The following is a 27,774-nucleotide window of genomic DNA, read 5'->3' as shown; positions in this document are numbered from 1 at the left end:
TACACACACATACAATGATATACACATGCATACATTACACACACATACAAACACACACATACAATGATATACACATGCATACATTACACACACATACAGTGATGCACACGCGCATACATTACACACACATACAGTGATGCACACGCGCATACATTACACACACATACAGTGATGCACACGCACATACATTACACACACATACAGTGATGCACACGCGCATACATTACACACACATACAGTGATGCACACGAGCATACATTACACACACATACAGTAATGCACACGCGCATACATGTATACATAGAGGCAGAGATACACAGACACGCACATAAATACGTCTTTTCTTTAACTTAAAAAAATGTTTTTAATCTTTGCCCTGGCAGCCACACACCATTTCTTCTTATAGGCACAGATCATTTGAAACCACACACTAAAGCTGACTCTTATATAGATGCCTCAACCAATGTAAGATCACTTAGCATTACCATAAGTTATTAAAGGGACAGTACACTGTAAAATTGTTTTTCCATAAATGTATTTTAAATGACTTGTTATACCAACTGCAGAGTATAAAATATTTGCGAAATTGCATTTTCGGGTTTATTTGTGTATCTGAAGTAGCTGGTTTTGTGCTTTGAAACCACAGCCTATTACAATGGGTTGAGCTTCAGGTAATATCAGATCTCATTATGTTATCACTTTTATGTACACAGACTTGCTTCCTTATCTTATATTTGTCTGGAACACCATAGCTCAATACATAGAGAGAACAATGGAAAATTATCATTTTATTACTTAACTATCATGGCCCCCACTGAGGGTGTAATCTCTTCTGCTGGCTGTGTTTACTTAGGCTTGTCAATAGCGTATACGCCAGTATCAAAACTTTCAGTATAGGTTGGGAAACCACAAGCTAAATCAGCTATTTCAAATGCTGAAATAGGAGTAAAGGAGCTACTTGCAACCAATTTAATACACTCTAGCAGGTAAAAAGGATCATTGGGAATAATTTAAAGGGGAGAAAGTTTTTGGGTGAACTGTCCCTTTAAACTAGATCTGCTTGCTTTTGTTTACACTCTTGAGCTAATTTATATGTTCAGTTAGATAATGTCACAAGCTTGTGATAGCAAAGTTGTTGCCTATAAGGGTATGTCCCAAGCATCTGTCTGTATGTAATGTGCAACTATTACATTGTAGCACATTTCCCATAGGGCACAGGCTTAGGCACTTTATTGTGCTCCTGTACCCAGACATCTGTATGTTGTTCAGAGGTGATTACTCAGCATACATCTATATTTCTTTCACAAGCAGTAGGTGGATGTGAGCTCACGTGGAACTGAATTCTGAAATCTATTTTGAAAGAAAAGAGTGCTGCTAGTGAAAAAGTGGCAGGGTGAATGCCCCCTTGACAAGATTTATGGACCCATTCTCTCCAATAACACCCACTCTGTGTCAAAACCATTTAACGGCCTTGATTGCTTTCTCCCTCACATCTACAGCTGAACCCCAGACCTCTGGCTCCAATACCATCATTTAAGAAGTATTTATACATTATTGCAATTATATAAATGCATGTCTTTTTATCTCTATCTATTTATTAGTCTATCTATCTATCTATCTATCTATCTATCTATCTATCAGTCTATCTGCCTCTATCTATCTATCTATCTATCTATCTGTCTGTCTGTCTGTCTATCTGCCTGTCTCTATCTATCTATCTATCTATCTATCTATCTATCTATCTATTTATCAGTCTGTCTATCTTATCTATCTATCTATCTATCTATCTATCTATATCTATCTTATGTATCTGTATCTTATCTATCTATCTATCTTGTCTGTCTGTCTATCTATCTATCTTTCTATCTATCAGTCTATCTGCCTGTCTCTATCTATATCTGTCTGTATCTTATCTGTCTGTCTATCTTATCTATCTGTCTGTCTGTCTGTGTCTGTATGCATCACATATATATATATATATATATATATATATATGTGTGTGTGTGTGTTTGTGTCTGTGCACAAAAGAGAATGCATGTATGTGCATGAATGTGTACCACTGTCTATGTGCTTGCCTGTATGAGTGTCTGTCTGTCTTTCTGTGTATCTCTATGTCTCTCTATCTATCTATCTATCTATATATATATATATATATATCTCTAACTATCGATATCTATCATCTCTCTATATCTATCTATCGTTTATCTGTTCATCTATCTAAAACACAATTTAGTACTGCTCCCGGCACCTCCCATGTGCTGGGCAGAATTCTCAGAACAATATGCTGGGTGCATTTACCATAGTATTGAAGCGCGCTTAGAGGGGAAAGAAAAGTAAGCACCCAATGGAAATTTCCATTACTCCCCAACTAGTAAGACACGAGGCAAATTTCTATATTTAATATTGAGTGGACTAGTATTTTTTATTTTTCCTAACTGGCATCTTTTTCCCCTGACTAGTAAAATATAGTGATATTTTCTAGCCCCATGTATATTGTTTTTCTTTAGATTTGTTTTTAAAGCTGCACTCAGATCATACGGACATGGCAGCCATGGGCTATTACTGACAAACTAGTATACATTGTGACTTTTGCTAAAACATAAAACTGTGTTAATTCAAAGTCAATATAATGTGATTCAAATAATTTGGTGGACAACAGCTGTTATTTAGGTCACTTTTTGTGCACATCTTTCCCATCACGTCACCTCATATCCAGCAATAGTAAACGTGCCAGTGTTTTTCTATTGCTGTTTTAAGGTTTCCACTTCAATACCTTCATGATCTATAAAAGAAAAGGTCTTGTGTATGGTGTAAATATTTGAGCCATGGTTCTCACTGGCCTAGATATAGGGTGGGTGCTGTGTGTTGTACATCCCAAAGGAGCTGCTGGGCTTTCTGATTCACTCCATTGCAGCTCAAACCGCAACCCATCAGTGGGCAGCTAGCTGACAGCAGGTGTGAACAACATTAAACAGGATTAGGAGAATGCCAGAGTGTATACTAAAAACACAAGCCACACCCCCTCGTGCCCCTTCTTCAAAGGACAGGGAGTCAGAAGTCACTGCTGCTTTACATTCCTTGTTTACTAAATAGGGCTCAATTCTCTGTGCAAATGGATAGGTACAGCTGCAACCAACATACTTAACCCTTCCACTGCTGCTTGCAAATATCAGACTCAGAGATCAAAGTAAACAAACTGATGCGGTTAAATCAAACCAATTATTTAATTTGTACTGAAGCAAGCCCTTGTTGCCAGGGGGCAACAACATATTACATTTTCTGGCAACCAAGGGGTTAAACATTTTTTGTTTGCCATATATTTACTGATAACATACAAGCATTGATGAAAAGCCTTTGCAGATAACATCTATGGGTTGATTTAAAACTATAGACTGATGAATTTATTAGCATGTTTACAGTATGGAGAAATAAACAAATAATAGATAACAGTACTATAAATAGATCATGATGCCAGCAGTAGCCTTAAGATGATTAACAAAGCTACATAATTTTAAATTCTAATTGGCAAAATATACATTAGGTAAATGGTTAAAAGTTTTTTCTTCCTTTATGTATTGTGTAAAGGAGTTATTCTGCTTACTGTTCTGATAGGATCATTTTGGGTTATGTAATTCAAGAACCGAAACACACTATCTAGTAATAGCCATAGTTATAGAAAGAATGCAGAGTACAGGGGCCAAATCATATGCAAATGTGTGGGCAATTATATATTGTGTTATTACTACAAATATATATATATATATATATATATATACATATTATATTATATTATAGTTTATATACATAGCTAAAGTACTCCTTGCACATATCCCCTAAAGAGGACACAGATGATAAGCCAATCAGAAAAAGCATAGTCATGTGTCTGCCAATTACATCTGCGTTAAAAACACATTTTGAGCAAGGCCATTCGAGCAATAATGACATGCAAATTAGGACATTTTTTTTTCAGTATAAAATCCCTTTAAAGATTATGCATGTCTTCTATGTCCATTTAAAAATGACATTCAAATATATGAAAATATTTGGCATTTGATAATAGTTTGTTATAGTCATGTTATTTCAGTAATACAGTTGCAAAATAAATACTTTGCAGTATGTTATTGAATTAAATCTGTATACTAAAATGTAAGATTTTAAGATTTTTTTTTCTACTTTTCTATGTGATTTTAAAAAGCACTGAGGGAGATATTTTTAACGAGACAAATGCCCCGATCGGTTGCAGGCTCTCTCATTTGAGCTTGCAACTGATATTTATGAAGCAGCGGTTTAAACCGCTGTTTCAAAAACCCTCTCCGCCAAACTAGAGCTGACGGATGAAAATCCTCTGGATTCATTCAACTGGGGTGATTGACAAGCCCTACTCTCGTGCAATTGGTTGCATGAGGGTAGGGGACAGTATTCCACGAGTAGTTCCTTGTGCATTGATAAATATGGGGAAAATATTCGCCCCACAATTTCCTATAAGGTGCGGACAGGATCACAACATGGGAATCCTGTCCACTCGCAAATTGATAAATCTTGCCCTGAGCATTGCTTTAAATCTAACAAAGGAAAACTCCCTAAAGCTTGGTTTTAAATAATATATGGGTGCATGACCGCATACTGCAAAAAAATCTGCAAAAAAATCTATTATTTTTAGAAGAATTTTACTACATTCTACGCTTCAGAAATTAAATTAAAATAAATGTGTCTGATTATACTTTTTATTTCACCTTTAAAAGAGTTTTGTACTTTGTTGTAAACTATAAAATGACAACTGTGGGCAATTAGTGTTCATTTAGAAGTTTCAGACTTTTTTGTGAAGTTTATAAAAATGATCTAAGTTCCAAACTAAATGAAAATACAGTGTGAAACACCAATTGTTGATTGCTGTTGTGCGAAATCAGGATTTACTTTTGTAAAACATTTTTTTTGTATTATGCCCATTATTTTGTATATGTTTGAAAAAAATATTAGAAAGAAAATCAGAACTTTTCCTATATTTAATTACGGCTGTGGGGACAGGGGTATTGCTTAGCAGTCTTCTATAGTCATAGTTCAGAGATCTATTGGTCACAGCCTATCGATGTTCATTAATAAAACATTGTTATTTAAAGGATATAACAACTGTTTGTATGAGTCCTGAAATTTGTATATATGTGATGATGTGGTTTGTTATTATTCATGTATGTATGCTGCCTTAACCCCTTTCCTGCTGGACCACAAAGCATCTTAATTTAGCGCTAACACCTCCAGCAGAAAAGTGGCTAAGGGATGTATAATGGCAAAGATAAACATATTAAGCACAGAATGAATCTTCTCTTTCTTAGTTTTCAGAATTTAAAGATCAATTATTGAAGGAGAATATAGGATAATAAATAAGACCATTTCGTTGGATTCCTAATTTTAAAACAAGATGAGTTCCAGAGATTTGCCCAATTTATCTCAACAGTGGATAAAGTAAGATTTTTTTTATACTTATTTATGCAACTTATGCAACAGAGCATACATACATAGATAATAATTTACATATGTTTTCTCATTTTGTATAGAAAATAAACACATAATCATTAAAGGGATACTAAATCCAATTGTTTTCTTTCAGGGGTCAGATAGAGCATGTCATTTTAAGCAACTTTATAATTTGCTATCTTTATGTAAAAAGCAGGAATGTAAAGCTTAGGAGCCAGCCCATTTTAGGTTCAACACCCTGGATAGCGCTTGATTATTGGTGGCTACATTTAGCCACCAATATGCAAGCGTAGCCGAGGTTCTGATTCTGAACCGAAAATGGGCTGGCTCCTAAGCTTTACATTCCTGCTTTTTAAAAAAAAGATAGCAAGAGAATGAAGAAAATTGATAATAGGAGTAATTTAGAAAGTTGCTTAAAATTGCAGCCTCTATCTGAATCCTGAAAGAAAAAAAATTGGGTTTAGTCTCCCTTTAACCTTCCATCTTAAATATTTGCACTTTTTAAAAATGTTTTTGTTGGTATAAATTGCAATGTTTAGATTTAAAACATTTCTGTGGAGGTAAAAATATGTTTTTAGTACTTGTTTCAGAAGTCATTTACATAAGCACTGCTACGCAGAACCAAGGAAAGGAAAAGTAATGAATGCCTATGACATGCATACAGTTATTTTCTGTTTTATTTAAATCTACACTTTAATAGGATTATGGACAAATTAGATGAACCTTTAGGTCAGTAACAGGCATAAGAACATGCGTCTTATACAATTCATAAATAGAGGTGTTTCCTTTTTTACGGTAATTTCATTCATACCAATACTGTAACTTTTAATTGGAAAATGATATATACATTTTTAGTTTTTTTTTATATAATCTGCATATTTTTATGATTTTTCTGTATGTTCCTTTATTATACTGTACATATATTAACAATATTTACAGTTTTACATGGAATATTTCTTAAAGAGATATTATACTAAATTTTCATGCTTGCAGTTTTTTTAAGGAATTTATTTGAAAAATGTAATCCTGATTTTTTGTGTGTGATTTGAACAATTTTGCCTTTAAAGGGACACTGAACCCAAAAAATTTATTTTGGAATTCAGATAGAACATGAAATTTTAAGCAACTTTCTAATTTACTATATTATCTTTATTCTCTTTATATCTTTATTTGAAATGCAAGATTTGGTGAACAACCTGGTTTGTACTTGCTGATTGGTGGATAAATTAATCCACCAATAAAAAAACATGCTCTCCAGTGTTCTGAACCCAAAAAAAGCTTAGATGCCTTCTTTGTCAAATAAAGATAGCAAGAGAACGAAGAAAAATTGATAATAGGAGTCAATTAGAAAGTTGCTTAAAATTGCATGCTCTATCTGAATCACAAAAGAAAAAATTTGGGTTCAGTGTCCCTTTAATGGAAAACATTTATTTAAAAATGCAAAATGCAAGGCAGCTGTTGGACTGTTGGATTGTATAAGATGCTTCAATTTCAAAACAGCCCTGAAGTATGCATATGTGTCTGTTTAAAGGGCATATACTCCTGCTTTTTTAACAAAAGATACCAAGAGAATGAAGATTTTTTTAATAATAGAAGTAAATTAGAAAGTTGTTTAAAATTGCATGCTCTTTATAATTTACTTTATTTTTTTATGTTAACTTAATTATAAAAAATATTTTATTTGAATAGCATTTTCTCTATGAAAATGAATATAGCAAAAGGAATATAATAGGATCTGTGCATTTGAAAATCATATCATAAGATTGTTGTAGTTATTATTTTGTTTTAACGATAGAATACCTGATTGATGTCCTATATTAGATGTCTGCCAGACCTTAGCATCAGCTACAGAGACATTTCACTAGCCACTTTATGGCTGCTTTTACTTATTACTCATAGACTTATGTTTTGTAAATGTAATATCCCAGCCGGATACAGAGGAGACTAGTCACATGACTGCCTAAATGGATTCTGTGGTCTGGGGCCTGTGAAATTGTCGACCTCTTTGAGATTTTATATTAGTACAAAGAACAACCTTCTACACTGCATATCTTCACACATACTGTATCCAAATGGTAATGACTCATAAGGGAAAACGGTTTTACCTTAGCGCTTAACTTCATGACCATTATCATCAGACAGCCATTGCGGCAAACATGCATATATTGTTACCAAACACTTAATAGATCATTGTATAGGTCGTCTGCATACGCTTTGACAAAAAAAGTATTTTTCACTGGAACAGAGGACTCTGGGTAAGGTTATGCAAATTAGGTTCCGAGACAGCTTTTGAACATATCAGGGATAAAGAGTAGACCTATCCTGTCTTCAAATGCCACAAACACTACCACAGAATGTGTAAAAATTATTGCAGAATGTGCATCCCTGGTACCTACAGCTGTATGCAGTTTGCTTTCCTACGCACAGGTGTGCTGCAAAGACCACAGAGCAGGGCTACATGAAACAATTTTAAATTTTAATATAAGGAATTCTAAACATTAATTATTTGATCAATGTAGTAGCTCCCCTAATTGACGTCAGATAAATGGCTTTTAAAAGGGTTCATTCAGGGTCTGAAAAATATTGAAAACTTTGTTAACAAAATAACCATTTAAATGATTCTAAAACATGTATTTGGTATGCAGATCTTTTTAACTGAAGTATTTAATTGCTGACAAATGTTTTATATATATATATATATATATATATATATATATATATACATACACACATATATATTTTCTTCATAAATGGAAAGAGTCCACAGCTGCATTAATTACTTTTGGGAAATAAGAACCTGGCCACCAGGAGGAGGCAAAGACACCCCAGCCAAAGGTTTAAATACTCCTCCCACTCCCCTCATCCCCCAGTCATTCTTTACCTTTCGTCCCAGGAGGTTGGCAGAGTAGTGTCAGAAGTTTGTTTTGTCTCTTATGGAGGGTAGTACTCTTAGACATGGGACGAAGTTTTAACTAATCCTATCAGTCTCTCAGTGAGGGCCTGGATGAAAGTTAGAGTCCGGAGATGCAGGGAGAGTCTGTCTGCAAAACCATCCCGACTCATATTAACAGCTCCACAAGCAATCGGCGTTGTCAGACTTCGCTTCACTGTCTGCTTTCTTCTCTCAAGTCCATGGCGGAGGCGCTGCTACTATTCGTCACACTTGAAGGGCTGTGTTCCTGTTCCACGGCGTAGATTCCGGTAAGATCGTTTCATTTTACTTCATCAGAATGTACTTATGTGTTTCCTGTAAAGTGCTATTTTATGGGACTTATTAATTATATATAAAGTGGCTCAGTGAGACTCCTTTGGTATCTTGGAATTGAGGGTTAATATCTCCCGAGGGGGATTATTGAACAGGGGGTTGTTTAATCATGTTTGTTATGTGATTCAATCTGCTTATGTGTAGTGTTAACTGGGCTCTTGGCTAGAACATAAAGGCCTTTGGAAGCGATGCGACCTTATGGTTGGATGCGCTTTTTTTGGACAGTACGGTTCACCTTGTGACTGGACGTATTTCCGTTCTGGTATTCCATTTCCGCATTCCTGACAGTGTGGCGACTGAAAAATTTGGGTCTGCTAGTGTCTGGTTCTAGGAGGTGGTGAGTGCCCCAGCCATTGTGGGTATCAGGTGCCGTTAGATTTTTCTGTAGTCCATATTATATATTCTCTATCTAGCTATGGAGGATTCTGATGCTAAGACTGCTCAAGTTTCAGATTCAGACTCTTCGTCTTGTGAAGAATGTGAAGTGGCCCTGTTGACACAGGTCAATCAGTTATGTTCGATGTGCCGTATTCTTTCCTCTGAGAGGCAAGTTCCCTACCGCTCCCTACTACTGCACATGCGGGTAACCCAGATTGTTTATCGCTCCTTGCAGGGCGGCTTGTTCCCCCTGGAGGTTGCAGCTCATTTTCGCTTTCACATATTTTTGGCGATTATGCGTCTGCAAAGCCCGGACGTTTATTTGCGTTTGTGCTTGTGCCCGATTGTACCGGGTCTCGCGGCCTTGGGTGGGCCTATACAGTTCCCTGTTGGTGTAGCTGTCCCTGAGTGTTGTGCCTTTCGTTACAGAAAAGCGCACCTTCGCGTTTACAGACACGTTTTTTAGTTATTAGAGGATCCTATCCTTAATGGATACGGGAATCCGCAGTATTGTACTTTGAATGGCTCACCTCATTAGACATGAGGGGATGATGAAATCTGATTGTCGGTTTTGTGAGATCCTTCACAATTTTTGGTTGGAAGATCAGGGTTTCGTTTGGCTGGTCCTGTGGGTATGCCTGTTTCTTCTTGGGCTTTTACCTACTGATTGCCTTATATTTTCGTTCATCCGGTTAGGATGACTTTTATTTTTGATTATATGTTTCCTTTGGGAACTTTCTCTGAGATCGATTCTCACTGTTTACTTCTGCGGCAGTTTGTTAAGGACATGTTAGTCCAATGTTTTGTCTGTTATTCCCTTCCCCTCTGAGGGAGGATTTAGGCAGCTTGGCAGTTATGGCCCTGTCTGCAGGCTGGTCCTGCTTGGGTTCAGCTCTTCTGTCTCGTGGCTTGTTCAGCCACGTGGCGCCTGTTCTGTCTGTCTGGTCCGGTTGAGGCGCCGAGTGCTCACGTTACGATTTGTGTTTGTTGTTTTATTTTACAAGTTTCAGCTACGCATTCTAATGAGGACTCGTGGGTCCGTGGGGCTGGAAGGATTGTTTCAGTCCTTATGTAGCCCTCAAGCTGGTTGACTGGGTCAGCGGCGTTCCACTGCGTCACTCCTTTTGGTTCCAATTCTCTTGGGACCTAGAGTATTATTCTTCACTGGGGAGGATTGGGCTTTAGCGCCTCCTTACAGCTGGTTTAGGGCGGTTTGGCCTTTCCGAGGCTCTAGGAATTGTCCTTTTGGACTGGTTCCTTCCGTGGTTCTCTTATCAGTGAGACCCTTGGACTTGTCCGTTTCTCCATGTGGGTTAGGTCTCCTTATGGGGCCCTGGAATTTCCTTCGGGAGATGGTTGCTCTCTTCTTGAGACTCTTTGGATTTGTCCGTTCCTTCATGTGGGTAGGGTCTCCTTTGGGGACCTGGTTTTCCCTTCGGAAGAGTTTCCTTTGGGCTCTGCTTAGGGTTTTTTCCAGATCTGGGGATGTTTCGCATCCTTGTTTCAGCTCCTCTGTCTTGTATGGTGGTGGTGTGGAGACTAGCCTTGCTCGAGTGACATTGTCCTGGAGGTGTTCCTTTGCCTGGACATCTTGTGGCAGTTCGAACGCCTATGGGCTCTAGTGTCTTGGTTCGAGATGCCTTAGCTCCTTTGGAGAGTTGGACTTTGGCATGGGGTGGTCTCTTCCTTGGATCGGGACTTGCAAGGTGTTCTCGTTCCCCGGGTTCTTCTGGATATTGCAATGATATCACCCTGTGGGTCTGTTTTATTTTTTTTAATCAGACGGGGGTTTGAGTTTCTGGGATATTGTTTGTTTTAAACAAGTTGTGGCTCGGACCCGTCATCGCCCTGGTTCTTCCGGTTGCTGAGGTTTTTGCTCAGCATTTCCCTAGTGGATCCCGTTGCGGGTTGTTACCGGTCTTTTCAGGACCTAGGGCGGGTTTCGGGGTTCTCCTGTTCCAGGGATCTTGGGCTATGACCTTTGGTCTGGCTAGCGGATCTCGTCACGTTTGGCCAGTTTTCCTGGGTGCCGCTGCTCATTGGGCTTGCCTACGCATAATGAACGGTTTCCCTTGGGTGGTTTGCTGATGTAACCTGATGGCTTTGCGGTTCTGCAGTCGAAGGGTTTACAGGGTACCCTCTGCAGCTATTGCACCCTGTCTGTGTGCTAAGTCTAAGAGGATTCCTTCCAAGTTCCTTTGTGTTGGAGATGCTCTCCTGTTAAGCCTGTAGCCTTGTGTTCCGTGGGCAGGTGCTCTGTCTTTAATGGCCCCTTTTTTCTTAACGGGGGACTTGTTCTCCTACGGAGGTGGCCTTGTTTTAGGACTTCTCCTAGATTCAGGGGATGGAACAGAGGGCTTAACCTATTTTGGAGAGAGGCATGCTCTCTGGGTAGTTCTGTTCTATCTGGAGTCTTGCTGGCTCCGCGTCGAGATGGGCCTTTTGCTATATTCTTCTGGATCTTCGGCCTTGTCGACTGTCTTTAAGAAGTTTCAGGTGGGTCTCCGAGCTCTGTTGGAATGGCCGAAGCCATTTTTGTGAGCGGGTGTTGGGGCTTTTCGGTTCCCCTGTTTTCAGACCTGCTGACTCTTTGGCTGGCCTGGCTGGGTATAGGTTCTGAGATTTGTTGTTTCATTCGGGGTGTTGTGGGCCTCATTGAGGTTCTGTGACTCTCCCCTTTTTTAGACCTATGTGTCGGTCTGGTGGCTTGGATTGCCTAGAGGGTGCCCTCTGTCTTGGAGTTTTTGCAATCTGATCTCTTGTTAGCTGCATTTTACTTCTTAGTAAGTATTCTCTCTCTGTGTCATCCTGTTGACGGTTATGTGTTTTTGACTCTGGTGTTTTCCTCGTCTGGGTCTGTTACACATATTTTTGTTGAATACTTCAGTATTCTGAGTGCTGACGACTTGAGGAATACGTCTTCAGTTATCGTTTTTGGTGCTTCACACAATGTTGAGAGTAGAACTCGCTGTTCAGATGCCCGGTCCTAGACCTTGTATTTCTGTTGGTCTGGGCGTTGCCTACCCTTGTTTGTCAAGGACCCATTGGGTCTTTGTGAGCTGGTCTCGTTCTGGGGGTTTTTCCTTTATGGAATTTTGTGGTGTCCTTTTGGGTTCCTTTGTTTTTTTCTTGCCCGGTCCTTTTGGGAGTTTTTGGCTGATGTTCCCTTCGTTAGTAAGGGGTGTGTGGCTGGGGGCCGACGACTGGGCAACGGTGTCTCCTGGAGGCCTGTTGGCTCAGTTGAGTCTGATTTTGCGATCTCTAGCTAGAGTTCGGGACTATCTGCGGGTCAGTGTCCTTGGGGCCTTTTCCTTTCTAGGTTCTCAGCTTCGGACGAAGCGGGGTATTGTTGGGTAGTGGTTTCAGGCCTGGTGCCCTCAGAATGGGCCGCCTCTTGTACCCTCCCGTCTTAACATTCCGTGTCCTCTGTAGCTTGGGTATTGTTTTCCCAAAAGTAATGAATGCAGCTGTGGACTCTTTCCATTTATGAAGAAAAACATAAATTATGCTTACTTGATAATTTTATTTTCTTCAGATGAAAAGAGTCCACAGCTCCCCACCCGTATTGTTTATGTGGGGGGTCTATATTTCTTCTTCTGGCACCTTTTTCACCCTGATATTTCTTCTACTGTTCCTCTTTCCTCGGCAGAATGACTTGGGGATGAGGGGAGTGGGAGGATTATTTAAGCCTTTGGCTGGGGTGTCTTTGCCTCCTCCTGGTGGCCAGGTTCTTATTTCCCAAAAGTAATGAATGCAGCTGTGGACTCTTTCCATCTAAAGAAAAGAAAATTATCAGGTAAGCATAATTTATGTTATTTATATTTATGAGGCCCTTTAAACATGCACATTGACAATGTTTTAAGTAAATACAAAGCTTACTAAAATATCTTATTAAGCTTAGATGGTAGTGAACACTTATGGTGATAAATTCTGCTATATATTTAATGTCTGTATAAGTGTTCTGACAAGATGCAATTAGGATTGTCTTACAGTTTGTGGCAAAATAATATAGATTTAATAAAAGACAGGAGACAAATACTGCAAAACATGAAGCCTCCTGTCTTGTAATAAAATTACCGTTGAGCTCCTAACCAGCTACGGATTTGTAGTAATGTAATAATCTGTACACCAAACAACAGCTGGAAACTGTTCCCTGTTCTTACAGCGATCAAGTTAGGCCCCTTAAATTACTGTATGGGGTGAACAAAGTATTTTTGAAGCAAATCCACTCATTTCAAGTATGAAGAGGCTAAATATGTTGAGCCATTTGGCTGCCAAAAGGAGTAGAATCAGTTATAAGCCTCACTGACATCCTAGACGTAGAATGAGAACAAAATTGGTATTTGAAATGAACATATGTAAGAAATCACTGGCATTCAGAATATGTATGGAAACCAGTGGCCGTTCTGGAGCTTTCAATTTGGGGGGGGGGGGGCTAACAAAGTGGTAAACATAATATATGAAGCTGCTTGCCCAAGAAAGTGCTGCACTTCACAACTCAATGAGGGTGCTACACACGTGTTAGGAGATGCATAGCACCCCATAGAACCGCCACTGGTGGAAACCACTGGCAGCATCTCACATGTGAGTTAGATATTATTATTCTATCAGTGATCACATTGAAAATGCAATTTTGCAAATGCCCTTGTATTGCAAAAATAGGTCTAATGTGGTTCGGAATGCATTGCTATGAATTTCAATAGACATTAAGATAAAATAGGGTAGACTAGAGCTCTTTCTATTAATACTATATTTACTTCTGTCACTAAAGAAAAATAGTACCTGTTAAATTGTATTTATTTTATAATAATGACATTAAAGTGACATCCCATCACAAACCAGAATAGTTTGTTAAGCAAGACCACAATTAACGTGCTGTTAAAAAGGCCAATCAGAAACTTAGAATGCACCAAGATCATCACCTAGTGTACATTTTTGTGCACACAAAAACCATAATAAACACGAATCACGTTTATATCCGAAGTGGTCACACGCCAGTACTTTATTCATTTTTTATTTTTTGTCAATTCCCCTTTAAAAAGCCCATAATCATCTGCCATGGAATGTCCCTTTAGCACTGCCAGAGGTGTTGTAATGTATCCTCACCCTAGCTTTGTATGTTTCTAAAACTGTAAACGGATTGTGTTTATTGTTTATTCTGTCTACTAAACAGTAGGAGCTAATATACTTTGTACTGACAACACTGTGTGGGCTGTGCACAAAGGCTGCAAATGCACCATATTCGTAATGCTCTACTTTATTCACTGCATAATTCTCATTTATAGATCTGACCAGTTTTGCAGCTATTGTTTATATATTTCCCAGTCTTAAAAATAAACCAGTGTAAAGGGACAATATCAGACTATGAGACAGAACAAGTTTTCAAGAATGCTAAAAATGAAATATGCATAGATATAGCTTCTTTACTTGCAAAGAAAGTACTGCAAATATTTTGTTTTCTTTACATCTTTAAATAAATATTTTATGAGACGATAAACATATGTCAGATTCTTCCAGTACTGAAGGGGTTATATAATCCATAGAGCCTTTTGGTTGCTATTTGTGGGACACATGCTGGTTTCTGCTACACTGACAGGGTGTACCTGGAGTACAAGTAAGGCCACGCTGCGGCAGCTAGCTCAGACAGGGCGCTTTGCCATCTGTCCCACCTGCTGAATTTGTGTGTCCATCTGGTAACTGCAATAGCTCATTGCAGACTTCAACAGAAGAACACTGGATGTGAAGAAAAAAAAATCAGCCAGATTGAATTATTTAGGTTGCTGGTGTAAATATAGTGGCACTAGGAGGCAGGAGCAAAGAATGAGTAAAGGAGATGGAAAAAGAGGCCCTGAATGTGTACACATGCTATTTGTGTCCCTTGTGGGCCCTGCCCCCTCCCTTGTTTGGCATTTGTTTTGCCCATAGCTGAACATATGACACTTTTCCTTAATTCATTTTTTTTTTTTACATTTAACACTTTTGACTCATTTGCAAAAAATATATATATAAAAAAATCAATTGGCACCATTTGTAATTATTTTAGTCATGGTTAACTTAAAGGGACAAACATTGTTGAAAAAAAAAATTGCTTTTTTTTAACAACATATTTTTCAAATAAAACTGCTGTGTTTACACCCAGCCATAATGAATTGTTGCTCCTGAGAAGGCTACGGCCAGTGAGCTAATCTTGTGCAATATACTTATGTATCCACTAATCAAGTGTTATTTAAAGGGATACTAACCCCAATTTTTTTTTCTTACATGATTCAGATAGAATATGCAATTTTAAGCAACTTTCTAATTTACTCCTACTATCAATTTTTCTTTGTTCTCTTGCTATCTTTATTTTAGAAGCAGGAATTTAAAACTTAGGAGCCAACCCACTTTAGTGCTTGCTTATTAGTGGCTACATTTAGCAAACCAATAAGCAAGCATAGCCCAGGTTCTAAACCAAACATGGGCTGGTTTTTAAGCTTTACATTCCTGTTTTTTTAAATAAAGATAGCAAGAGAACAAAGAAAAAATTATAATATGAGTAAATTAGAAAGTTGCTTAAAATTGCATGCTCTATCTGAATCATGAAAGAAAAAATGTGGGTTTAGTGTCCCTTTAAAAGGGACACTGTAGTCAAAAATCATTTGTTCATAGTTCAATAGTATACTGTGCATTGAAATAAACACATTTTGCAATGATAATCAAGTTTTAAATATATACCGTTTATAATATATTAGCCTATGAATTTTTTTTTTTTCCAAACCCACTTACGTTCTATCCGTTACCGATTTTCAATCCTGGATGACAACTCCAGTTGGAAGATGGCGACTCTTCCGACGCAATGCACATGCGCGATCTACCGCAACGTCATCGAATATGTCACCGTCAAGAAGACATGCTCTATGTCGGCTTCTGTGCTGCAATATGCGCATGCAAGAGTACTCCAATCCAATTGCGCATGCATAGATTGACGGAATTGAATATTAATGAGATGCAAATACTCGCCATCCGATTGGCAAGTGTTTTTAGCGCTGCGGAATCTGTTGGCGCTCTACAAATACCTGATAATAATAATAATAATTTTATACCGTGGACGGCCCATATTTGAGGGCTGGATGAGGTGATGTCATGGGGATAAAATAAAAATTTATTTTAAGAATAAATGAAGCTTCGTTTAAACACAGAATAAGGTACATTTGATTTGTGTTATAATTGTAATGTGAAAAGTATGGTCCGTTTGGCTTAAAAAAACAAAAGTTAGTAATCCTTTAAGGGCCACAAAAATTATTGTATCGCCAATTTGCATATCTTGGCAAAAATCCCCACTTGCTTTTCCCTAAAGTACTCTGTATAATGTTTTAATTTCATGCTTTTATCTCCACTGTAGCTTAAATGAATATTATTTGATTAAATAATATAGATATTAACAAGAAACAAGTGGAAATGTATGAATAATACATAATGCAGGGCTGTACTGGGGTTGCTAGTATCTTTAGTTACTAACTCATCCCTAGAAAATGCAGTTCTGTTGCAGACATCCCAACCTGCAAGAACTCATTTCAGGGAGGTGGCTTCACCCGCTACTGCGCCACCCCCCCCCCCTCCCAGTTATATATTGGACACCTTGAAACCCTAAATAAGATAGGGACTTATCATTAAAGTAGCTTCCCACTAAAAGCACATAAAAAAGTAGTTTTATTGCACAACCACTTACAACAAACCTATTTTCCAGTGACCGTACGCTTGTTGAATGCTTAAAGGGCCACTAAACCCAAAATCTTTCTTTCATGATTCAGATAGAGAATAGAAATTTAAACAACATTACAATTTACTTCCATTATTTATTTTGCTTCATTTTTTAAATATCCTTAGTTGAAGAAAAAGCAATGCACATGGTGAGCCAATCACACGATGCTTCTATGTGCAGCAACCAATCAGCAGCTAGTGAGCATATCTAGATATGCTTTTCATCAAAGAATATCAAGAGAATAAAACAAATTAGATAATATAAGTAAATTAGAAAGATGTTTAAAATTGCATTCTCTTTCTAAATCATAAAAGAAAAAATGTGGGTGGCATGTCCCTTTAAATATTTTAGAATACAAAGTTTATTATATGCAGCAAATAAGGTAGTATTTGTGTTTTATTTTATTAGACTAAATGGGGGCTTTTTGGTTACTGATGCATGCTTTGAGGGTTCTATAACGTCCCAGCAACTAAAGGCATTCCTTAACCCCTTAGTGACCAGAGCACTTTTCCATTTTCTGTCCGTTTGGGACCAAGGCTATTTTTACATTTCTGCGGTGTTTGTGTTTAGCTGAAATTTTCCTCTTCCTCATTTACTGTACCCACACATATTATATACCGTTTTTCTCGCCATTAAATGGACTTTCTAAAAATACCATTATTTTCATCATATCTTATCATTTACTATAAAAAAAATTATAAAATATGAGGAAAAATGGAAAAAAACACACTTTTTCTAACTTTGAACCCCAAAATCTGTTACATATCTACAACCACCAAAAAACACCCATGCTAAATAGTTTCTAAATTTTGTCCTGAGTTTAGAAATACCAAATGTTAACATGTTCTTTGCTTTTTTTGTAACTTATAGGGCCATAAATACAAGTAGCACTTTGCTATTTTCAAACCATTTTTTTTCAAAATTAGCGCTAGTTACATTGGGACACTGATATCTTTCAGGAATCCCTGAATATCCCTTGACATGTATATATATTTTTTTAGAAGACATCCCAAAGAATTGATCTAGGCCCATTTTGGTATATTTCATGCCACCATTTCACCGCCAAATGCGATCAAATACAAAAAATCGTTCACTTTTTCACAATTTTTTTCACAAACTTTCAGTTTCTCACTGAAATTATTTACAAACTGCTTGTGCAATTATGGCATAAATGGTTGTAAATTCTTCTCTGGGATCCCCTTTGTTCAGAAATATTAGACATATATGGCTTTGGCATTGCTTTTTGGTAATTAGAAGGCCGCTAAATGCCACTGCGCACCACACGTGTATTATGCCCAGCAGTGAAGGGGTTAATTAGGGAGCATGTAGGGAGCTTCTAGGGTTAATTTTAGCTTTAGTGTAGTGTAGTAGACAACCCCAAGTATTGATCTAAGCCCATTTTGGTATATTTCATGCCACCATTTTACCGCCAAATGCGATCAAATTAAAAAAAACGTTAAATTTTTCACAATTTTAGGTTTCTCACTGAAATAATTTACAAACAGCTTGTGCAATTATGGCACAAATGGTTGTAAATGCTTCTCTGTGATCCCCTTTGTTCAGAAATAGCAGACATATATGACTTTGGCGTTGCTTTTTGGTAATTAGAATGCTGCTAAATGGCGCTGCGCATCACACGTGTATTATGGCTAGCAGTGAAGGGGTTAATTAGGTAGCTTGTAGGGAGCTTGCAGGGTTAATTTTAGCTTTAGTGTAAAGATCAGCCTCCCACCTGAAACATCAGACCCCCTGATCCCTCCCAAACATCTCTCTTCCCTCCCCTACCCCACAAATGTCCCCGCCATCTTAAGTACTGGCAGAAAGTCTGCCAGTACTAAAATAAAAGGAAAATTTGGGCTTTTTTGTGCATTTTTTTTGCATATTTACATATGCTTCTGTGTAGGATCCCCCTTAGCCCCCAACCTCACTGATCCCCCACCAAACAGCTCTCTAACCCTCCCCCTCTGACTTAATGTGCGCCATCTTGGGTACTGGCAGCTGTCTGCCAGTACCCATTTTAGTGAATAATATGCTTTTTTTTATTAAAAAATGTCCCTTTTCTGTAGTGTAGCTCCCCCCCCCCCCCAATACCAACCCCCCACCCCTTCCAGATCCCTTAGATGCTTTGGAAAAAATAAGTATTTAATTTTATTTGACAATTTACTTTCAAATTTTTTTCTGTAGTGTAGCGGTTCCCACCCGCTCCCGCCCCGTGCACGCAACCGCCCGCCACCCCCCGTGCGCGCCCCCGAAGGCCCCGCCCACGATCCCGCCCCCTCCACCTTCCAGATCTCACCGATGGCCGCCCACCCGCCTCCCAAGTCGGCTCCCACCCACCAACGATACCGGCCATCGATGTCCGGTGCAGAGAGGGCCACAGAGTGGCTCTCTCTGCATCGGATGGCCAAGGGGGGTTATTGCAGGATGCCTCCATATCGAGGCATCACTGCAATAACCGGAAAGCAGCTGGAAGCGAGCAGGATCGCTTCCAGCTGCTTTCCAGACCAAGGACGTACGCCACACGTCCTCGGTCATTAACTGCATTTTTTTTGAGGACGTGTGGCGTACGTCCTTGGTCGTTAAGGGGTTAAAGAAACACTTTTCCGGATTTGGGCCACATTGGATTATGGTACTTTGAGTTTCAGGGAGATTGCACTCCATTTGCTGGCATCAGGGAGCCGCTATTACAATCAGGGAGACTCCCTGAACTTCAGGGAGAGTTGGGATGTCTACTGTTGACTTGTTTGTTAACCCCTCAAAGAGTGCCTATTGGCAGCAAAATAGAAATAATTAACAATTTACCTAGTTACTGCATTTCCACCTCAGAAAAGCCATAGTTTAGAGTTAAACTTTGCATATTTCTGCTTACAAGCTGAGACTCTCAGGCTTACATATTTTTCAGTAAACTTCAGTCTTCTAAAAACCACAAAAACCACAGAGGCTCAGAGCATGAAAAGCAGATAATTCATTTTAACAGAAGAAAAGAATTTATGGGTTAGTTGTGTTAAAATTATGTTAGATTCTTTTTTCAACTTAATTTATAGTATGTAATTGCATTTATTAATATTTATAATATTTAGATTTATTACATACACGTACAGTATATTATATATATATATATACAGTATATATATATATATATATACAGTATATACAGTATATATAATATATCTATAAACAAACTTTAACATGTACAGTGCACAGGAACAAAAAAACAGATACTTAAAAAGCATATATAGCCTTAAAGGGACACTCAGGTTAAATTAAATTTTCATGATTCAGATACAGCATATCATTTTAAACAACTTTCCAATTTACTGCCATTAAAAAAAATGTGCACAGTCTTTTATATTTACAATTTTTGAGTCACCAGATCCTACTGAGCATGTGCAAGAATTCACAGACTATACGTATATGCATTTGTGATTGGCTGATTACTATCACATGGTACAGGGGGAGTGGAAATATACATAACTTTGAAATTTGTTATAAAAAAATCTACTACTCATTTGAAGTTCAGACTAAGTGCTATTGCATTGTCTTGTTATCTTGCATTTATTGATTATGCAAATCTAATGTGTTGACTGGTCCTTTAAAGGGACAGAAAAGTCAAAATAAAACTTGATACACAATTCAGATGCAGTATGCAATTTTAAATAACTTTCCAGTTTTCTTCTATTATCGAATCTGCTTTACTCTCTTGTTATCCTTTGTTCAAAAGCATACCTAGATAGGCCCAGGAGCTGCAATGTACAACTGGGAGCTAGCCGCTGATTGATGGCTGCACATATATGCCTCTTGTCACTGACTCACACGATGTGTTAAGCTAGCTCCCAGTGGTGCATTGATGCCTTTTCAACAAAGGATGCCAAGAAAACAAAGCAAAATTGATAATAGAATTAAAATGGAAAGTTGTTTAAAATTGTTCACTATATCTGAAACATGGTCTTTACCCTCATTCCCTTTAATGGTATTAAGTAACTTTAGAGCAGTGTTTCCCAAACCCATTCCTCAGGACCCTTACTAAGGCCAGATATTCATTATATCTTATCTAGAGCACAGGTGAAATAATCAGCTGATCAGTAACCATGGTTACTAACCTGCGCTCACCCATCAGCTGATTATTTCACCTGTGCTCTAGTTAAGATGTAATGATATATACATAGGGTTGCCACCTCAGCCATGTTTTCCTGGACACTTATGAGTTACACATGCTGCAGGGTGTGCAGGGAGGAACATGTATTGTGTTTCTGGACAGCACTATTCATATTCCTCCCTGCACACCCTGCAGCATGTGTACCTTATAAATGTTCTGTATTTTAAGGGACGGGTGGCAACCCTATATATACAGTATATATATATATATATATATACTAAACTAGCTTGGGACTGTGACCAATGAGATAGCTGATTAAAATAAGATCCTGCACTTATTTAAGCAACCATATTGCTAGGTCCAACAAACATTTACATACTTAAAGGGACACTAAACCCAAAAATTCTCTTTCATGATTCAGGTAGAGAATACAATTTTAAATAACTTGACTTCTATTATCTAATTTGCTTGATTCTTTAGATATCCTTTGTTGAAGAAATAACAATGTACATGTGTGAGCCAATAACACGAGGCATCTATGTTCATCTACCAATCAGCAGCTACTAAGCATATCTAAATATGCTTTTTAGCAAAGAATATCAAGAGAATAAAGCAAATTAGATAATAGAAGTAAATTAGAAAGTTGTTTAAAATTGCATGCGCTTTCTAAATCATAAAAGAAAAAAATGTAGGTTTCATGTCCCTTTAAAGGGATAGTCTAGTCAAAATTAAACTTTCATGATTCAGATAGAGCATTCAATTTTAAGCAACTTTTTCATTTACTCTTATTATCAATTTCTGTTCCTTCTCTTTGTATCTTTATTTGAAAAAGCAAGAATGTAAGCTTAGGAGCAGGCCCATTTTTGGTTCAGCACCTGGGTAGCGCTTGCTGATTGGTGGCTAAATGTAGCCGCTCCTAAGCTTACATTCCTGCCTTTTAAAATAAAGATACCAAGAGAACTAAGAAAAATTGATAATAGGAGTAAATTAGAAAGTTGCTTAAAATCGCATGCTCTGTCAGATTCATGAAAGTTTAATTTTGACTAGACTTTTTAAGTATATAGTGTGCATTTTTTCCTTTCTTGGGCAGGAATAGCACAGTATGCAGAGATAAATCTACAGAAAAAAATATAATGTAACATACATTTACTTTGTATTTTTATTATGCGTAATTTAAACATTTGATGGAGATTATAAAATAAACATAAGACCTAGATGAGCTAATTAAGATGTAAAGGATTGAGTAGCTAGAGAGAGTTTATTGCAGTCCTTGGTGGCAAGCAAGGGGTTAAGCTTCACTACAATAACTGTGAATACTAAAGTGTGTCTGACATGCTGTAATTAAAGAGAAAGCCAAAACAGTAATTCTGTCATTTTTCTTGCTTCATTGAATCTGTAGTTGCACTGGGCATTCTATTTACCATATTATTGGAATAAAAAAATAAAAAGATTGTGTTTGAAAACATTAATATCTCTATTTAAAAGAAACTGAAGTAGTCTTTTGCACTGACAAATAAATCAGCAGTTCACTTGCATGATTCTATTTTGTTTAGGTAGGTGGTTTTGATGGGTTTGTCAGGCTGGTTTTAGATCCACAGAAAAAAAAAGAGACAGCTTGAAAATACTGCTGTTTGACTGTAAGATCTTTGCACATTTCAGCTGCTGCCTTCAAAAGGGGATTTGCAGGGAGAGGATTTTTTTCTAAGGTTAGACCATGTCAAACCTATTAAGTTGAATTCACATGCAAAATCCTTCTTTCTAGATTTCTTTTTCTTCCAAAGCCAATAGGAGGATAGCTACGATTAAAACCATATTAGTTGGTATTTATATAAAATACTGAATATAAATGTGGCCTATTTAAAGGGACATGAAACACCTTTTTTTCTTTCCTAATTCAGATAGAGAATATTTCTTTCATGGAATTGGCAAGAGTCCATGAGCTAGTGACGTATGGGATATACAATCCTACCTGGAGGGGAAAAGTTTCCCAAACCTCAAAATGCATATAAATACACCCCTCACCACACCCACAATTCAGTTTTACAAACTTTGCCTCCTATGGAGGTGGTGAAGTAAGTTTGTGCTAGATTTCTACGTTGATATGCGCTTCGCAGCATGCTGAAGCCCGGTTCCTCTCAGAGCACAGCGAATGTCAGAGGGACGTGAAGGGAGTATCTCTTATTGAATACGATGATTTCCCTAACGGGGGTATATTTCATAGGTTCTCTGTTATCGGTATTTGTAGACAATTTCCCAATTTACTTCTATTATCAATTTTGCTTCACTCTTTTGATATCCTTTCTTGAAAGAGCAGCAATGCACTATTTGGAACACATCCGTAAGCCAATCACAAGAGGCAAATATGTGCAGCCACCAATTACCAGCTAGCTCCCAGTCCTAAGCCTATCAAGGTATGCTTTTCAACTAAGGATATCAAAAGAACAAAGCAAGTTAGGTGAAAGATCTAAATTGGAAATTTGTTTCCAATTGTATGCTCTATATGAATCATAAAAGAAAAAATTGGGTTTCATGTTCCTTTAATAAATACTAGAAATAATTGACTGGTTTTTTTTAAAATCACATGCAACAAAATATAACGTATACAAAATAATTGCATTCAAAATCTTTTATTTCTTGATAATAGCAAAAGTAAAATGGATTTAAATTGAAATAGAAATGTGTGTTTTTGAACTGCATACTGCTGTATTTATGCTCATTGGCTGATAGGAGCATGTTTTACATCTGTGTTGGCTGTTAAGGACAAGCCTTCACGAGAAGAGACGCAACATTTAACTGCTTAACATACTGTGTATATATATATATATATATATATATATATATATATATAGGCACAATAAAAAGGCTGTCCTCAGAAATTTCATCAAAATGTACAAAGCTATACACACACACAATAAGTATGTATTTTAATCAGAGATTACATCTGCATATCATAGTTTAATGTATAAAAACAATATAAATAATAATAAAGAAATCTCTATAAGGAATCACTTGTCAAAAAATGAACCTATTGAATAAGTAGATGGCAAACCACTAAACACTAAAACACTAAATATATTTCATGTGCCATCCACTAAATATGGGTGCCACCATTTTGGAACTTGGATTTCACTGATGAGATCTGAAAGGGAGTTGCTACTCGTGTGAAAGCACTTTAGAACTGGAATGCAGTCAGATCTAGATTTCAAAATGGTGGCACTCATGACTAGAGGGAGGCAGGAAATAACTTAAATACTATGCTTGGAAAATGTATTTAGTGTTTTATGTCCCTTTAACTAAGATACATATTGGGCATTGTATGCAGTTATTAAAATCTCACAGTCTCCACTAGGATTGCAACTTTTCTAAAATAAATACTGGCCATGCTTATCAGCATACATAAATACACAACCTAACTCATGAACTAAAGCTACTAGGACTGGGTTTAAATGATCACTTGTTTCACCTTGATAGGGTCTTTATTTCTATATTATTTTTTATTTTCTACATTGACTTGATCCTTAGAAATACCAACCATTTCTGTAAAATAGGGGCTGGTTGGCAACCCTAATCTCTACTCTAGTCAGAGAGCAGAAAACGTCTCAGCTCTCCTGCATTTTGCAGGACAATAATAAGTTGAAACTTATTTTTTGCAGTATTGTCCTCTTCACTTCATATTCCACCTTGCAAATATTGTTGCAGAATGTCTCCTCCTTTGTAACCCAGGTTATGCAAACTCTTATAGCACAACCCAGCTTATGGTCCTAAATCAACTCCTGCGCTGATCATGCAATCACTTTGTAGAATGCTGTACACTCAGGGTTCTCAAGATTCTGTATCCTGTAGAACGCAACCCACCTTCTTTGTGGGTGATATTAAAAATCATAATGAGTAAAAAAAAGTGGGTGAAATCAATGCAGAAAGTTTTTTTTCCCTCTTACATGTATTTAACCATTTTACGAGGAATTCCATTTTTAGTTTAATGTCCCTTAAAGTTTAAACTCCTTTAATTGTAAATTGTTAGTAGGTGAGGATCTGCACTAAATATTATATTTAATGGTTCTGGGTTAGATATCTTACACATTTATTTTTTTCTCCCATTTTCCGGCCCCTTGTGTAATGTGACAGACATCAGCCAATTACAGTCTAGTATTACAGTCTAGTATACGTATACCCTGTGAACTTGTGCACATGCTCAATAGGATCTTGTTCCTCAGAAAGTGTGAATAGTGTGAATATAAAAAGACTGCAAAATTTGATAATGGAAGTAAATTAGAATGTGTTTTAAAACTGCATGTTCTCTCTGAATCATTAAAGTTTATTTTGACTTGAGTGTCCCTTTAAGGAAAAAACTTCCCTAATAACTCAAGTGCTGGGCACCTTGTTTCCTTTTTATGCCAACACTCCTGATGTTTACCTAATTTCTGGCCTAATCCCCTAACTGAGAATTGACTGTAAACTGTGACCTTGTTATTTCTTCAGGCTAATAAAATCAAGTGTCCGGTATAACACTGAGAGACACGAAGCTCATCACCTCTCTGTGTCCTGACAATCTGCAAACACAAGGAGCACACCCTTCTGGCCATCTTGTCAGAAACATTTAATCACACAAATATGTTTTGTCACAAAATACTTGTAAAATGAAAGTGAGTTTTAAGTGTTGGATATTCATTTCTTTGTTACCTTTTAGTTGTGTGAATCATATAAATAGATAAGAAACAGCAAAGCACTGAAGAAAATTAAAGGAATAAGGAAGCCTTAAATTCTATCTATCATCTATCTATCTATCTATCTATCTATCTATGTCTATCTATATATTTTATCTGTCTGTCTATCAATCTATATCTATCTATCTATCTGTCTGTCTATCTATATATCTTATGTCTGTCTATCAATCTATATCTGGCTGTCTATATATCTTATGTCTGTCTATCAATCCATATATGTCTGTCTGTCCTATATATATAATTATCTATCTATCTATAACTTGTCTGTCTATCAATCTATACATGTACGTCTGTCTGTCTGTCCTATCTATCATTTATATATCTATTTTATCTGTCTGTCTATCAATCTTTATATCTATCTATTATCCCTCTATCAATATCTATCTATCTATCTATCTATCTATCAATCTATATCTGTCTATCTATTTATCTATCTATATCTTATCTGTCTAAAAATCTATATCTGTCTGTCTATCTATCTGTTTGTCTATATCTGTCTATCTATCTATCTATCTATCTATCTCTCTACATATATTCTTTGCATATTCTTCCAAACACAAAAAAGTTAATCCAGTTTAGACACCGGTTGATCAAGAATTATGTTCTGAAGCTAAAAAAAAAATGTTGAGCGTAAATAAGTGATGGAAAGGGAGATTGCACAAAAGTGAAGACAATTAGAGAGACAAGAGGGCAAGGAAGTGAGAGCAAGACAGAACATTAGCGTATAATACAAGGCGAAATAAGTCACGTAAGTCAGAGAAAGAGAGAAAAAGAAGGTATCAGAGAAATGATAAAATATCTTTATATTGTTCTGTACTGTACAGTAAAATATTTCCACCATCATGTAAGCTCCAGTTTCAGCAGAAACAGACCTAAGACCACAGTAAATAGAACTGTCCTTCCCCATTCTACTCCATAGAGACACTGGATCAATAGAGGGTGAATTTAGCCTAAGCTGTGGTGCAGCACAGCTGCTGTAATTCCCCATTGCAAGCTTCAAAGTAAAGCCAAGTATTTCTGAGATGTTGGCCTCATTCTCATTTGGTTTGTAATAACTTATAACATGGTATTCTGAAATGTGATAATAGAAGTAAACTTTTTTTAAATAACATGCTCTGTCTGAATCACAAAATACATTTTTTGGGGTTTCATATCCCTTTAAGCTAATAACAATAATTCAGCTAGCTGATAATGTGCATATACTTTTTACCTCTGTAATTACCTTGTATCTAAGCCTCTGCTGACTGCCTCCTTATCTCAGATCTTTTGACAGACTTGCATTTCAGGCAATGTGTGCTCTTAAATAACTCCACGGGCATGAGCACACTGTTATCTATATGGCACGCATGAACTAACACCCTCTAGCTATGAAACACTGTCAAATGAATTCAGATAAGAGGCGACCTTCAAGGGCTTAGAAATTAGCATATAAGCCTACCTAGATTTAGCTTTCAACTAAGAATACCAAAAGAACAAAAAAATTGATGCTAAAAGTAAATTGGAAAGTTGTTTAAAATTACATTCCCTATCTGAATCATGAAAGTTTTAAATTTGGACTTTACTGTCCCTTTAAAGTTCCCTATTGTGTATTGGTATAGGAACCTCCCCTGTGGAGGTCCACAACATAGTAATCCTTCTGTTATTTGCTTGTCATATTAAATGGCTGTAAAATGGACAATAAAATGTACTTTTTGCCATTGGAATAAATTATAAATCATATATCAACACAGAATCATAGAGAGACATGTGTTTGTAAGGTGTGGGACTATATGTATTTAATATAAACACTATGCATCTCCATTCATTATTAATATAATGTAACTCAAAGTAATGCATACCCATATATTCAACTCTCCAATTTAATGTTTCTTATTTATTCTGCCCTATTCTATGTACACACAGAATATGAATTGTCCACATAAATAGATTATCAACCATCTCATATATGTACAGTCCTAGACATTGTCGCCCCTGGATAAAAATAGATATTGTAACAAATTCATTTACCAGTATTTACTTGCTGCATTTTTAAGTCTGTAACTGATTTTGAGAATTCTCTAAGCAAATGAGTATTTTCATATTTTAGCTAACTTTCTTT

At 37.0% G+C, this 27,774-nt stretch overlaps 1 protein-coding gene across 3 annotated transcripts in view; it reads left to right on the top strand.

The window, feature by feature from the left end:
- ESRRG (estrogen related receptor gamma) overlaps positions 1-27,774 on the top strand; it is a 263,696-nt gene that overhangs the window by 19,430 nt on the left and 216,492 nt on the right. Inside the window, exon 2 of one of the 3 annotated variants that reach the window (XM_053712499.1) lies at positions 5,331-5,460. The exons of the other annotated variants lie outside the window; for them this stretch is intronic. Coding sequence (XP_053568474.1) covers positions 5,417-5,460 — 44 coding nt within the window. The 5' untranslated portion in view covers positions 5,331-5,416. The remainder of the gene's footprint in view (positions 1-5,330; positions 5,461-27,774) is intronic. 3 annotated transcript variants of the gene reach the window in all.

This window comes from Bombina bombina, chromosome 4, assembly GCF_027579735.1.
Source record: "Bombina bombina isolate aBomBom1 chromosome 4, aBomBom1.pri, whole genome shotgun sequence".
NCBI lineage: Eukaryota > Metazoa > Chordata > Amphibia > Anura > Bombinatoridae > Bombina > Bombina bombina.
The sequence above is the reverse complement of the archived record's forward strand: the minus strand, read 5'-3'. Positions and strand labels throughout refer to the sequence as shown.